The sequence below is a fragment of the Chionomys nivalis genome, chromosome 3 (genome assembly GCF_950005125.1).
Source record: "Chionomys nivalis chromosome 3, mChiNiv1.1, whole genome shotgun sequence".
Taxonomy (NCBI): Eukaryota; Metazoa; Chordata; class Mammalia; order Rodentia; family Cricetidae; genus Chionomys; species Chionomys nivalis.
Genome location: NC_080088.1, coordinates 73516139 through 73531238, shown reverse-complemented (window position 1 = coordinate 73531238; position 15100 = coordinate 73516139). Strand labels below are relative to the sequence as shown.

General features: G+C 46.3%; 1 protein-coding gene across 4 annotated transcripts in view; it reads right to left on the bottom strand.

Annotated features, from left to right (window-relative positions):
• Abcc5 (ATP binding cassette subfamily C member 5) overlaps window positions 1-8331 on the bottom strand; it is an 88281-nt gene extending 79950 nt beyond the window's left edge. For 3 of the 4 annotated variants that reach the window (XM_057763427.1, XM_057763430.1, XM_057763431.1), the window contains exons 1-2: window positions 8207-8331; window positions 2282-2462 (exon numbers count right to left, since the gene is read on the bottom strand). In XM_057763427.1, the coding sequence (XP_057619410.1) occupies window positions 2282-2410 (129 nt within the window). In that variant the 5' untranslated portion in view covers window positions 2411-2462; window positions 8207-8331. Of the gene's footprint in view, window positions 1-2281; window positions 2463-7803; window positions 7931-8206 lie in introns of those variants that run through there. The other variant, XM_057763428.1, reaches the window with a different exon arrangement.
• Window positions 8332-15100: the final 6769 nt, after the last annotated feature.

The following is a 15100-nucleotide window of genomic DNA, read 5'->3' as shown; positions in this document are numbered from 1 at the left end:
AAATTCAGTTATCTCAAAATTAGTGATTTTTAAAATCTCATTCATTTCCAATGGTTTCCTTATGCCCATAAAAAAAGGCTTCCTGGCATGACAAGCAGAAATGTCCCCAGCGCACCCTTTTACACACCCCATGCTACAGACAACTAATCTAAGGGCAGGTTATCCACTGAGCGCTGGCCACATCGCGCACCACTCCTAAGTCTTCTGTGTTCCATCTCACTTAATCCTACTGCACAAAGGTGCAATGGCACAAGCAGGTAATTCAAAGTCCAACACGCCAGGCCCTTTCCAGTATCTCCATTGCCTCACCACCCCCATCATCCTTCAACACTCTGCTCCAATGTACCCTTAAAACTTTTCTAGATTTAACTCCTGGACTATTGATATCCTGACAAGCACTAGACATCCATTCAATAAACGTTTCACTAACACAAGATCTCGATCAGCAGTTCTCAATGTGTGAGTCACAAACCCTTGGGCAAACCTCTAGCTCCAAAAATATTTACGTTATGGCTCATAACAGTACCAAATTACAGTTATGAGGTAGCAACAAAAATAACTTTATAGTTGGGGGTCACCATAGCATAAGGAATTGTATGAAAGGGTGGCAGAATTAGGAAGGTTGAGAGGCACTGTACCACATAATAAAGATGCACAGTTATAAAAGTGGTATCAATGAACACTAGATACTGAACGACAACAAGGCATTCTCTACCACAGTGGGGACAAAGAAGACACTGGTGAGTAAGCAACGACTTTCAACCATGAAGAACCAAAGCCACTTCAGGCTGATGAGACACCAGCGTCAGCTCCGAAGCCCACAGCCGCCAGTGCTCACATGGCAGAGGCCCGACGGGCGTCCCCGTGGCAGGGGCCCGATGGGCGGCAGAGGCCCGAGAAGTGTTCACATGATGAAGACCTAAACAGAAACCTGACCTTTCCAAACCTAGACACCCTTCCACACTACTGGCTTCTTCTACCAGTCAGAACAGATACAATGCTTTTTTTTTAATAAAAAAGCAGGAAAATAAAAAAACAACACATCCACTAACTTAAAATGATTATCCTATAGCTATCTAGAATAATTATTCCAACTGCTCTGAAATCTGAGCAAATATCTCCAAACGATTCTTTTGTTCTGCTTTGCTGAGATAGGAGGTGCCTGATAGCTTTGTGTCAACCTTCAAGCTAAAGTAATCTGAGAGGAGGGAACCTCAATGGAGACAAAACCTCCGTAAGATCCAGCTATGAGGTATTTTCTTAATTAGTGATCAGTGGGGGAGGGCCCAGCCTATCGTGGGTGGTGCCATCCCTAAGCTGGTGATCCTGGGTTCTATAAGAAAGTGGGCTGAGCAAGCTATGTGGAGCCAGCTAGTAAGCAGCTCCCTTCCATGCCCTCTGCATCAGCTCTGGCCTGAAACTTGCTATGCATACCAAGGAGATCCTCCTGCTTCTACCTGAGTGCTGGGATTAAAGGCATGAGACACCATGCCTGGCAAAATAATTCCTGTTTTAAGCACAAAAAAAACAAAGCCTGGAGAAAAAAGAAGCTGTAGCACATGGAAGAAGCCGAATGGGTCCTACTCCCTCTGTCCTCCCCCACCCCGACCTCTTCGTCTTTTTCTTTGTTCAGTAACGGGTACTGAACCCAGCCAGGGCTTTACACATGCCAGGCAAGCGTCTATCATTTGGCTACATCACCATTCCTCTTTTTAATCAAGGAATTTTCAACAAGTGTGAAAATAGAGGTATGAAGATGAAAAAGAGGGGATCCCGGCATGGTGGCACATGCCTTTAATCTCAGCAGCTTGGGAGACAGAAGCCGGCAGATGTCTACAGAAGCTCTACATAGGGAGTTCCAGGCTAACTAGGGTACATAGTGTGACCCTGTCTGTCTGTCTGTCTGTCTGTCTGTCTATCTCACACACACACACACACACCACACATACACACGCTCACACAGGAGTGCACACACACACACACACACACAACACTAAGAAGAAACAGACAAATGAATGGCACAAGACAACTTCTCACTCCATTGAACTGAATCAGCTCTTTCTGGTGGTGCTGGGGATGGAAGCCAGAGTCTCGTGCATGCTAAGTAAACATCCCCTCTACCACTGAACTACACTCCAGGTCTAAAGAGTCATAAATTTGTAACATTGATCTAAAGCCAATACAAAAAAATAAAATTATAAAATATGTATCATATGAAAAAAAGACATGGTGTAGCCCAACAAGCAGGTAAGGAACGGAGTCTGGGGAGGGAAGAACTAACCGGTCTTGATCTCTGGAACCTGGATTCCTCACGGTCTCTGTGTGGCCCAGCTGCACTGCTTCTCTCCCTGACACTTCTGTACCCAGGACTGGGGATGATGTACTCCTTTCCCATGTCAATATCCTTCATCTTCACCAAGTGGGGTACCAGAGCTCACACTCCTCCTCTCACCGCAGAATTTCTGAAATCAAAAAGCAGACATTTCCTGGTCATGATGAAGCATATGTCAGCGTGCCTTACATCAGGAAGAAGGGACAAGGTACAGATACTTTCTCACCACCACAGTCACACACATTATTACAAACACTACTTCACTTTTGAAAGGAGAAAGGTTAGCACTCCAGTGTCAAAAAAAAAAAAATGACCTAGCCAAGCACAGTGGCACACACCTTGGGATGCAAAGGTAGGTGGGTCTCTGTGAGTTCAAGGCCACCCTGCTCTACAAAAGATTTCCAGGACAGAAAAAAAAAGAAAGAGAGAGGAGGAGGAAGAAGAAAGGAGGAGAAAAAGAGAAGGGGAGGAAAAGAGGAAGAGGAGGAAGAAGAGAAAAATTACCTTCTCCCAACTCCTAGGAAAAAATAAACTTAAAAAACATAAGCCTAAGCCAGGTGGTGGTGGTGCACGCCTTTAATCCCAGCACTCAGGAGGCAGAGGCCGGTGGATCTCTGTGAGTTTGAGGCCAGCTTGCTGTACAACTAGTTCCAGGACAGACTCCAAAGCCACAGAGAAACCCTATCTTGAAAAACCAAAACCAAACAAACAAACAAAACAACAATAACAACAAAAAAAAAACCCACAAGCCTCCTAGTAAATGAATACCTTCTTTGACTGAGAATCTAAGGAATGGAGCCGTGAGATGATGTGGAAAGGCGTTCTGAAAGCCCTTTTAGCTTCTTGCATATATTACAAACTCCAGGACCTCTCACCTACCAAATTTGACTAGATGCAACTTACAAAGACACTTACCCTACCAATGATAAATCCCATCCCTGCATTCCTGTAATTACCTAATGGATGACCTGATGTTATTTTAAAGCTCAGGAGTTACACAGCTAAAATAAAAACAAGAGGGTAACAACTTTAAACACAAATTCCCCATTTAGCATTTAGTTCTCAAGTCAGACAGCAGTAACACTGTACAAGTCTGTGAGCACACCAAAACCACCAACATCACTTGTGTACTTCTAAAGGTGAATTCTACAATGCACAAACTATATCTCAATAAAGCTGTCATTAAAAAAACAGTAACAACCCAGCGGTGGAAGTAAGCACCTTTAATCCCAGCACTCGGGAGGAAGAGGTGGTAGATCTCTGGGAGTTCTAGGTCAGCCTGATCTACAGAGTGAGTTCCAGGACAGTAAGTCTGTAAGTACAAATTCTAATTAGTCTTAATAATAAAAACTTGGAGTAAGATATCAGGGTAAATGCTGAAACACCAAAGAAGTGGAGCCAGTCACTAGAGAGACTTTTACCTCTACCAAATCCTCAGACCAAAGGAGGCAAGATCTTCAAACCCCCTAAGTGAATGTCTCAAAGTCTCCTCCCGCCTTGTAGTCCTCTCTCTACTCAGCCTTATCCCTTTCTGTCTCCACCTCCCTAGTGCTGGGATTAAAGGTGTGAGCCATCACCACCAGGTTCTGTTTCTCTTTGAGAATGGAGCAATCTAGTGTAGCTGAGGCTGGCCTTGAACTCATAGAGATCCATCAGACTCTGCCTCCTGAGTGCTGGATTAAAGGTGTGTGCCACCACAGCCTGGCCTCTGCGGCTAACTAATGGCTTAGCTATGATCTTCAGGCAAGCTTTATTTGTTAGATCACAAACAAAATATCACCACAAATAACAATAAATTAAATTTAAATGAGCATGGTGGTGCAAACTTTTAATTCCAGCACTCAAGAGGCAGAGTCAGGTAGATCTCTGAGTTCCAGATTGCCGGATCTACAGGGCAAGTTCCAGGACAGCCAGGACTACATGGTAAAATCCTGTCTCCAAAAACAAAAACAATATGTGTGTGTTATGAATATGTATGTGAAATGGATTAATTAAAAATGCTGTGGATAGGCCGGGCGGTGGTGGCACACGCCTTTAATCCCAGCACTTGGGAGGCAGAGACAGGCGGATCTTTGTGAGTTCGAGGCCAGCCTGGTCTACAAGAGCTAGTTCCAGGACAGGCTCCGTAGCTACAGAGAAACCCTGTCTCGAAAAACCAAAAAAAAAAAAAAAAAAATGCTGTGGATCCCCGATTAGCTGCAGTAGCAGAAATGCTTCAGGTCCCTGGGCGGTGGCAGGCAGCGGGCCATGTGGTGGCAGGCAGGGGGGGGCAGCAGGTCCCGAGAGCAGCCAGTCCCAGCAGTCCCAGGCAGGGACTGTGCATGAGACTACATCCCAGGTCTCCGAAGGCTGCTGGTCCTGTGGTGGCAGCAGGCAAGAGACAGATAAATAGGCACTCCATGCATAGTGAGGTTGGATATTTATTTAGTGTGTTATGGAAGTATGGAAGGGAAGGGGAAGAAGGAAAAGAAGGGAAAGGAGAGAGAAGAGAGGAGAGAAGGGAGAGGGGAGAGGAGAAGGGAGAGACAGAAGCTGCCTCTGGGCGGGGGAGAGACTCAGGCTACAAGCAGGAAGAAAGATCTGCCTGCCTCAGCGGATGGGGGGAGTGGGTGTGGCTTGTCTCTTAAAGAGACAGAACAGATCATTACAGTATGTAAATTACCTTTTCTTTTCTTTTTTTTTTTCTTTTTCTTTTTTTAATGGTTTTTCAGACAGGGTTTCTGTCTTCAAGACAGGGCAGCTCATGCTGTCCTACAACTCTCTCTGCAGACCAGGCTGGCCTCAAACTCACAGACTCACCAACTGCCTCCTGGCCCAGTTTACATTTTACCTTTTCAAGGTCTCTTCGCTTCTTCCTGAAACCCAGCTCTATAGCTTTGCACCACTGCCTGTCTGGCCAATTGGAGTCAATATTCTGTATCAACTCTGGTCACTCTGGTCACTTTAAAAAAAAAAAAAGTTTGACTTTATTTTATTTACTCTGTGTGTGTGTGCATGCGCGCACACGCAAGAGAGAGAGAGAGAATTGAACCAAGCAGAGAGAGAGAGAGAGAGAGAGAGAGAGAACTGAACCAAGCATGTGCAACCACGTGCACTGAGATCAAAGGCCGGCTTGCAAGAGTCGGTTCTCTCCTGCCATTCTGGTTCTGGAGACGGAGCTCAAGTCCTCAGGCTTGGCAGCAGACCAGCTCACTGGCCCTCTGGCCACTTCTTAAAAACTAAACACATACATGTCCCTCTGTAAGTATGGCCGTGCTACACTGTAGTCCATAAACCCAGGTATGACGGCCACTAAGGGGTGTGCCTCTTGGAACACAAAATTTTGACAACTGTAATTCATTTTTGACACAGAGGCTCAAGTAGCCCAGGCTGGCCTCAAACGTTAATTTTTGAAGGATGACCTTGCACTTCTGGCCTTCCTGCCTCCACATCCCAAGGACGGTGACTGTAAAATCACATGACTGTACCCCGGTTTATATGGTGCTGGGGAATCAAACCCAGGGCCCTGCACGTGTCAGGCAAGCCCTCTGACAACAAAGCTACATCCCAAGCCCCTGTTATTCACTTTTAAATTATCAAAAGAAAATATTTATTGTTCTTGGGATTTAAAAAAAATTAAACCCCCTTAAATCTCCAAAGAGGGCAGGACTTTTTACTTTTCAGAATTTTGATACAGAAAAGGTGTTTGTTTAAAAATAGCATCTCCAATGAGCGGTAATGATTCAAGCCTTTAATCCCAGCACTTGGAGGCAGAGGCAGGAGGATCTCTGTGAGTTCAGCCCAGCCTGATCTACAGAGTGAGTTCAGGACAGCCAGGGCTGCACGGAGAAACTCTGTCTGGGGGTGGAGGGAGGCAACACCTAGTCCAATGACCACACACTAAACAAAACCAGCCTCTAAGCAAAAACAGTGCCTGTGTCACAGAGGTCCCAGGAAGGCTAAGCTATAAACAGACCTCGCATCTGCCAAGGGCCCCGCTGTCATCTGGAAGAAGAAGATTAGTGATACTTTAAAAATAGGCTCGAGGGAGTTAGTGGAGCTTGAGAAGGAGGCAGCCAAGGGAGCCCATTCACGATACCGAACACACCAAGATCAGAAAAAGGGTCTCCAGCATCTAAGACCCGAGAGGAGGCAGACCGTGTCAATCAATGGGTTATGAAGCAGAACCTGTAGAGCGTAGACACTGTGGTAGCAATGACCCTTTTATGAGAGAAACAACTGTTGGCTGGGGAGATAAGATAGGACAGTAGTGACCTACCCTGAACTCCCCTCTCCTTCCAGACAAAGCTGGTTTCCAGATGAAGGGCGTGGGAAACAGTGTCCCATTGCCGTGAACTCCACTGCTTTACTTTCAAAAAAAAAAAAAAAGAAAAAGAAAAGAAAAGCACAGCTCTGCATACGCAAACACCTGAGTAGCCATAAAATTACTGCTTCTCCACAGTAAACACAAGGAGGACACTGTCTTCTGTGTCTGGGGTATGACAAGGACAAGGCACAGGAGCCGGTGGAGCAGCAGGAAGGTAACTGACCGGTTTGGGAAAGAAACAAGGCCTGAATATGAAGCTAGCGACTAAGGAAGGATTGCTACACCCGGCTCCCTCTCCAGCCCCAAACACTTTTCACTTCCTTATTTTCTGAACTTTTCCCTTGCAGTTGACAGGAAGTCTTTTTTTAAAAAAATTAATGTTAACTTGGGCTCAGTGATAAAGCATGTAAGTCAGGGGTTCTGTTCAGTCTCCAGGGATGCCAAAACCAAAGCTAAGGCCCCCAAGTATCAGCAAACTAGCAAAACCGGAATGTTTCAGTCTGTCAGTACTGTAAAGGGATAAAGAAGAATAAACGAAGTAGGGACCCGCACATTAGTGCCCCGACTCAAAACTGACAAGGTTGGGGTCACTTGATCAGCCTTTTGCTTAAAAATTCTCTTTCCACTCATTAAAGGGTAGTCATTGGCACTGCATAAGGATGCGACGGTTCTGCGGGGGGGAGGGGCGTTGCGTAGGACTAGAGAACTGGAACTAGACAGGCTGGTGTTTCCAAGCGATGTTATCACAACATCCATCAGTAGGCTTCCAGCGCCTCAGGAAGCTCCTTCAGGCCCTGTAGCTACAGCAAGGAAGCTGAAGGATACCCACTTACCACGCCCCCCAGAACCCACCTGTACCTCCAAGCTCCCTCACCTTTGACTTACTCCAGAACCCAGTAAAACCTATCCATGTCTCCCTTCAGAACTCAAACTTCCCTGATCATCCCTGTGCCTATCTGCATCGAGACTTCCCTATCTGTGCGAAAACACACGACCCAGGATGATAAACACAAACCCACTAGCAGCTCTGCGTGCCAGCAGCAAAAAGGGCACCGATAACTGGAGACCTGGGCTCCCATCCCGGCTCTGCCACGGATTCGTTGTGTGTGCTGATGTCACGTGCATTCACATAGCAGCTCGCAAAAAAACGAAGATAATGACTTACATCGTAGGTGGCTGGCACTGGGGCCTCAGGTCCCGGGGTGTTGGGGCTTCTCTCTGGCCAACTCCGCCACCCCGGCCCTAGGGCGTTCCCACGCCAGCCCGGGCCTGGCGAGCACAGGTGCCAAGACTCACCCAGTGCGGACGCAGCTCCCCCTGGTGGCCGCGCTGAGAGCAGAGCCGGCCGCGACCGCCCACCAAACCTCCCCTCCTGCCTTCTAACAGCGGGACCCCCGCACAGTCCGCCAGGTCGTCACCCAAGCCCGGGACCGCGCGACACGGGGACGAGGCAGGCCCCGCTTCTCCCGCCGGTGTCTTCCCACCACCCACCACGCCCCGGGAAGCCCAAGGGAGAGAGCCCGTGACAGCGCGGACACTGCACAGGAAAGGCGAGAGCCATCACCTACCTGCACAACAACCTCCCCAAGGGAGAGCGGACCGCCCGGGCTCGCACGCGAACATCGGACCCGGAGCAAAACAAGCCTTTATAGCGGCATCGTCCTCAACACTGCGCAAGCGCGCTGCACAAAGCTTGCGCAAGACCGAAGGGAATCGTAGTCCCTTATCCGGCAGCCCCGAGCGCCGCACACCACAAAGGACTACGTTTCCCAGAAGCACCACTGGTGCCCGGGATAGGGTGCAGGCTGCTCACCGTCCCCACGCGCGTCCCGTGCTGCCCCCATCCCACCTGGCCTCTGACCCGGTCTGGAATCTTCTCTAAAGTCCTAAGTACCTGGGGCGGGACGGGCAGGTCCGGATGGCCGGTGGCGCTGTATTCCCAGACAACTGGAGATTCAAAGTAAGACATTTCCAAATACATGCGGCTGCTCCACGTGCCAGAAAACATCGTGAAGGTCATTGTAGCCAGCTTCTGTCCAGCCCCAACTATTAGCTGTGGTATCCCTTATCATTTCACGTTTGCTGGTGCATGAGTCCCCCGCATTCTACATGAATAGTATCTTCTCCCTCTTTTCTCTCACCAGTCCATTACACCTGCCTGGCTTCAAAGTAATAAAACGCCAGGATCATAGTTTTCAAAGTGACAAGAGATGTAAAAATGATGTGCTAACTAATTGATTTGTTTTTATAAATGAAATTGAGGCTCCGGAGGCGTTCGTCATTTTATTTATTTATTTTATCTATTTTGGTATCATAAGGACTGCTTGCTGTTGTTGAGTGCCTCCCTACCTAAAAGTGCCAGGAGCTTGTTTCTGGTTATCTATTTAAGGGACTTAAAAAGAAGGCTAATGACACTGTCCATCTTCATACAACTACCTACTTAGCTAGGGTGAACACTGACGTCGTAAAGCTGGAGTAATCGACAGTGTATACCTGACACATGGAAAGAACAGACCAGTTCTATAGAATTAATAGGCTAGGAACTAGGGAGACTATTCCGTAGTAAGAGTGCTTGCAGATGAAGCATGAAGATGTCCGTTCAAATCCTCTGCACCCAAAAAAAGCCAAGCATGGCTGGGCATTCACTGTAACCCCAGGACTGTGTGGAGCAAAGACAGGATTGCTTGGGCTTGCTGGCTACCAGGCCAGCAACACGTTCAGTGAGAACCTGGCTTAAGAGAGTAATAGTGAAACTAGAGTACCCCCAAAGCTGTCCTCTAACCTTCCTGGTGTGAATGGGCACTCACATTTGCACCACACACGTGAATATACACAGATATACACAAATAAAATTACACCCTAGAAAGAGCATGGTATAATGGCATACCTCTGTCATCCCAGAACTAAGGAAGTGAATACTGGGGCAACTGATGATCCATATTAAAGAAAATCTCTGTTCAATAGCAGGTTTAGGCAGATCAAATATCTAAATGTGCAGAAAACTTTTGGAGAAAACATGAAATACCTTTATGAACTCGAGAATAGGAGAGAACTTCTTAAGATAAACAAAAGGGAGAGATAGAAATGGGCATTGTGTTGTGTGGATACTGAGTATCCCTTTCCCCAACAAAGTCTCATGATGCTAGTGTTCAGAGGTGGGGCTTTGAGGAAGTTGGATCGTGAGGACTCTGAACTAATGAATGGTTTAATCTTGACGATTAACAATTCCATGGCATTGTTGGGAGCTTGTGTAATATTAGGACTTTGAGCCTTGTTAGAGGGAGCCGGTCACTGGCAGCATGCCTTTGAGGGATGTATGCTCTCCTTGGCCCCTTCATGTCTCGAATGATCTCTGCCAAGATGGTCAGCCTTGTGCCAAGCCCCGAGTAATGAACCCAGCCCACTACGGACCGAAACCTGAGCCAACATAAATACTTCCTCCTTCAGGTTGACGGTTTCTCAGGTATTTGTCACAATAACAAAGGGCTGGCCCTTTCTCACTATTTTAAAATTAGAATATATACAAGATATCATTAAGTGAGAAGATAAGCCACAATTATAACCGATTTTTGTTTGTTCTGTTGAGGCAGACTCTCAGGGATCTCAGAGGCTGAACTTGTTATGTAGGCAAGGGTAACCGGGACCTTTTGGTGTCTCTACCTCCCTAGTGCTGGAATTATAGATGATGGCCACAATGCGTGGTTTATGACTGTACCATCATGACTCATTTTACACAGGGCTGGGAACTGAGCCCGGGGCTTGGTGCAGAATAGGCAAGCACTCTACCGTCTGACCGACGTCCTTGTGAGTGACGATTTTAATGCAAAGAATTTCTATCACCAAATAAGAAAAGGAAAATAACGTAACTCGTTCACAGCAAAGACAATAGTCACTCAAATTTGAAAAGACATCCAGGCTCACTCATCAGACCAAGGTTAAAACAGCAGTGAGAGCTCATATCACTCTTGTAGAACACGAAAGCTGCAGATCCAATACCTTCATAAAAAATGCAAGGCTCCTAAAATCTCACTGAAATACTTCAAATATTGGTTATTCTTTCTCTTAGGAATGGTGTGCCCTCAAGATGTACCACACAAGGTGCTAAGGGAGAAGAGCCAGGGGGAGGGGGGTTCTACTGCAGAAGAGGGAACCTTCCCAGACAGCACAGAGTATTTTCCTTCTGCATCATAGAAAAGGCAACAAAGGCTACTACAATCTACACAGAAGTAGACTCTGCCAGCACAGGTGCCCCATAATTACCTGTGTGTGTACCAGTGTGGAAAGATAACGGTGGCACAGATGTGCATGTAGCAAGTACGCCTTAAATTTGAAAACTCAAGTCCCATATGTCCCTACCTCGTTACTTCCCTTAGCAATGATTTGTGACCGCCTGAACCTTACTAATACCATGAAGAGAAGAAATCTGGCTTGGTTGCCAGATTTGTCACTGACATCACCAAGATAGTTCAGGAACATTCCATGCAGGTGGGGAGGTTTGTGGTGAGGCTGGAAATGTTGCAGGACACTGGATCAGAGGAGGCAGGGCTGAGTCTGGAGACATTTGGGGAGGTTCGCCCTGGTAGACTAAGAATTGAAGGCAAATCCCTGACTCAGCTCACAGCATCAATATCTACTGTTTTCTATCCAACTCAACTCCACCCCCCACCCTCAGCCCCTGCTCTCTTGTCCTTGACCCAGGTATGTAGAGCTGCTGTGCTTTTTCCACCAATCCCTCCCTGGCTCTCTCTCTCTGGCATTCCTTTTGTAGGTCCCTGCTCTGTACAGGGGTGCTAGTTCCACCCTTAGTTTCCGACTGAGGCCAACATGGAGTGGATACTGGTATGCTTGACAGAACAGTCATGCAGAGTTCGACGAACACCTTCCTCACACATGGCAGCTACACCAACCCCATTCACACCAACGTCTCCCTCACTCTGTCTGTACCCTGGACGTGATGGGTTCTGAACCAGCATTGCAATGGTGAGGCACACCGCTCAGTTAGGAAAGGCAGGTCAAAACCACAATACCCGTCAAGGCGGCTACTATTTCAACACACAAAAGCCAGGTGTGGCACTGCACACCTGCAGCCCCATCAGAGGCAGAAAGATTGTGTGCTTGACAACAACCCTGACCATGAAACCCTGCTTCAAAAAGAGAAAAGAAAGACCCACGGATAACAAGATTTGGTGAATATGCAGAGTAGTTGGGACTCAAGCGTGCTCTTGGTAGAAATGTAAGGGCCGCAGACAATTGTATAAGAGAACTTGACAATTCTTCAGAAAGCCAAAATTGAACTGGGTGTGATGACTTTGACCAGCAACCCCAGCATTCAGGAAATAGAGGCAAGAAGGTTGCTGCAAATTGAAAGCCAGCCTGGTCTACATATAAGACAATGTCGCTAATAATAATAATTATTATAATATTGCCATCTATCTCAGTAATTTCATTTCTAGTTATATACCCAGGAGAACTATGGAGCTGGAGAGATGACTCAGCAGTTAAGAGCACTGATTCTTCTTCCAGAGAACCTGGGTTCAATTCCCAGCACCCACATGGAGTCTTACAATCATCTATAACTCCAGTCTCAGGGGATCAGACATCCTCCTCTGACCTCTGGGACACAGCATAATGTGCTACCCAGCCCCACAAGCAGGCCAGACCTACATGCTCTCAAAACGCCCCTGCACATGAAATAAATAAACTAATAATATAGGCTGGGCATGGCAGTGCACACCTTTAATCTCAGCACTCAGGAGGTAGAGGCAGGACAACCTCTATGAGTCTGAAGCCAGCCTGGTCTATAAGCAAATACCAGGCCAACCAAGACTCCATAGAGAGCCTGTCTCAAAAGGCATCAAAGAGAGTGAACATTGATGTTCTTAGCAGAATTATTCGAAAGAGTTACATATGGGAGCAAAAGAGCTTGGAGGTGAATACCTGTAATCCCAGCACTTGAATTTAGAGCTATTTTGGGCTACATAGTATGCCTCTGGGGGAGAAAATGAGAACAACTCAACAAGTAACTGATAAGTAACTAGACAGACAAAATATGGAGGGTGTACCCCTCCATACAATAGGTATGTGTTGTGGGAGGTCCTTCTTCTCCTCCAGCCAATAGCCGCTGAGATACCAGCCCATTGGGGCGTGGTCTTTCTCCCTTTAAAAAAGCGGCCACTTCCCTCCTCGTGCTCTCTTACTTCCTGCTCCAATTCCGGCGACTAGACTCCCTTCCTGATTGCGCAGAGGGCTGTTGTCTGGGACGGTGATCTGTAAGTTTTTTCCCCTTTAAATAAATAACCATTATATTAATCATAATTCCAAACTAGCGTGGGATTGTTTGTGACTTACGCCTTCGTCTTCATCTGGCGCCCAACATTTGGTTTTAGGACCCCTTTTTCCCCCGCTCGGCTGCCTGCCGACAGGTCGACCGCGGCCTGTGCCTTGCGGCCTGTGCCTTGTGCGTGGAGCCAGCAGTTTAACATAAATCATCACGCAGTGGCTTTTCTTGCTGCAGTTCTTTATATTTTCCCTTTAGACACCTCAGATTGACTTCAAGTCCCCACGCAGCCTATCGTTTGCCTCCCCATGTGGATTTAAACTCCACAGGACCGCGTATTCTCTGCCCACGTGGTTTGCTCTTTTCTGAGTCGTTTTCAAATCTCCCTTGCAAGCTCAGCTCTTAAGTGGTGCGAACCAGAGCACGCGGTTACCAGTTGCTGAAAGCTACAACCCCTTGGGATGACTCTGTCACGTGGAGGCATACACGGCTTCCGGGTTACTCTTCTCTACCTCTGGATTCTGGGTTTATGGTTCCGTGTACGGAATTGATTTAATGATATTTACTTTGTTGAGCAACCTGCATTTCCCAGTTTTTAACAAATACTAGGCAGACACTGAAACAGGACCCCGTTTTCGTCGCGGCTTGGCAACAGCGCCACCTGCTGGATAATAGGTAATATGGCAGTTTTTGTTTCCAACACAAATTTTACTGTTTTGGTTACCAAAACAATGGGTTATATCATGCAAGGTTTATATGACTATGGGGATAACTTAATTTACTGGTTACTAGGTTTCAGTATTCTTTTGCATATTCTATCATTTAGGAAGATTATGGCACTCCTAAGAACCATACAATCTTTACTAGAAACTCATGCAGGTCAGGAGATTCAGGATTCAAAAGCTTTGGAATCACAGGTGCAGAATGGGGACCAAAAAATTGATACCTCAGTGAAATCACTAGAAACACATGCAGGTCAGGAGATTCAGGATTTAAGAGAGACAATAATAAAAAGACTTGAAATGATTGAAGAAATTATTGGAGCTGGTGAACAGAGTAAGAAGGCACAAGGACAGGATACAATGCCACCACCAGCTATTAGAACTGGCTTACCCAGGGTTTTAGCGACATATCCTGTAATTCATTCTGACAAAGCATCAACTTCTAAAGGCTCAAAGGGAATCAGAGAAGCTAGATGGATGCCAATAGCAATGAATGATCTAAAAGAAATTAAGCAAGCTATTGTTACCTTTGGCTTGCACTCTGCATATGTTAAGGAAATGATAAGGACTTGGGCTTCTAATGCTAGAGCTAACCCCCCACGATTTCCATCAGTTAGTGTCTGCAGTTTTAGATAATGGACCTTCCTTGATGTTTGGAATCTATTTCAGAGAAGAATTCAAACATATGGAACAGCAAGGAAGAGAAAAAGGTGTGGAGGTTTCCCAAGATCAAATTCTTGGTGCAGGAGAATATGCTGATCCACAGGTCCAAGCTCTTTATGATGATGAAGTACTGTGTCTATGTCACCAAGCAGCTTTAAATGCTTGGAATAGGCTACAAGATCCAGCAAAAAGGGTTGAATCATATACCAGAATTAGGCAGGGACAGAGAGAACCCTTTATTGACTTTTTGCAAAAATTAATTAAGGCTCTGGACATAGGGGTAACAGACCCAGAAGCTAGACAACTACTTCTTGAATCTCTAGCTTTTGAGAATGCAAACATAGAATGCAAAAAGATAATTGGGCCTTTAAAGTTTAGATCAGCACCTATGGATGAATGGATTCAGCATACAATGAATGTTGAGACGTTTAGCTATAATGATGAATCTTGGGTAGGAGAAGCGATTTCCAAAACAATGAGGAGACATCAAACTGCCAGGTGTTTTAATTGTGGTAAATTAGGACATCTGAAAAGGGATTGCAGGCACAGAAATTCTAGGAATAATATCTCCTCTGGGAATGACAAAAATAGGAGACCTCGGCCTTCAGGTATATGTAGGAGATGCGATAAAGGCCGACATTGGTCCAACGAATGTAGGTCAACAACAGACAGACAAGGCAACCCGATACCATTGGGAAACTCCTTGAGGGGTTTCTCACAGGCCCCCAAGCCGACAGTGGCCCAGTCATTCCCAGTCATAGTGGAGAATGTGCCTCACCAAGAAAATTAAAAGCTCCAAT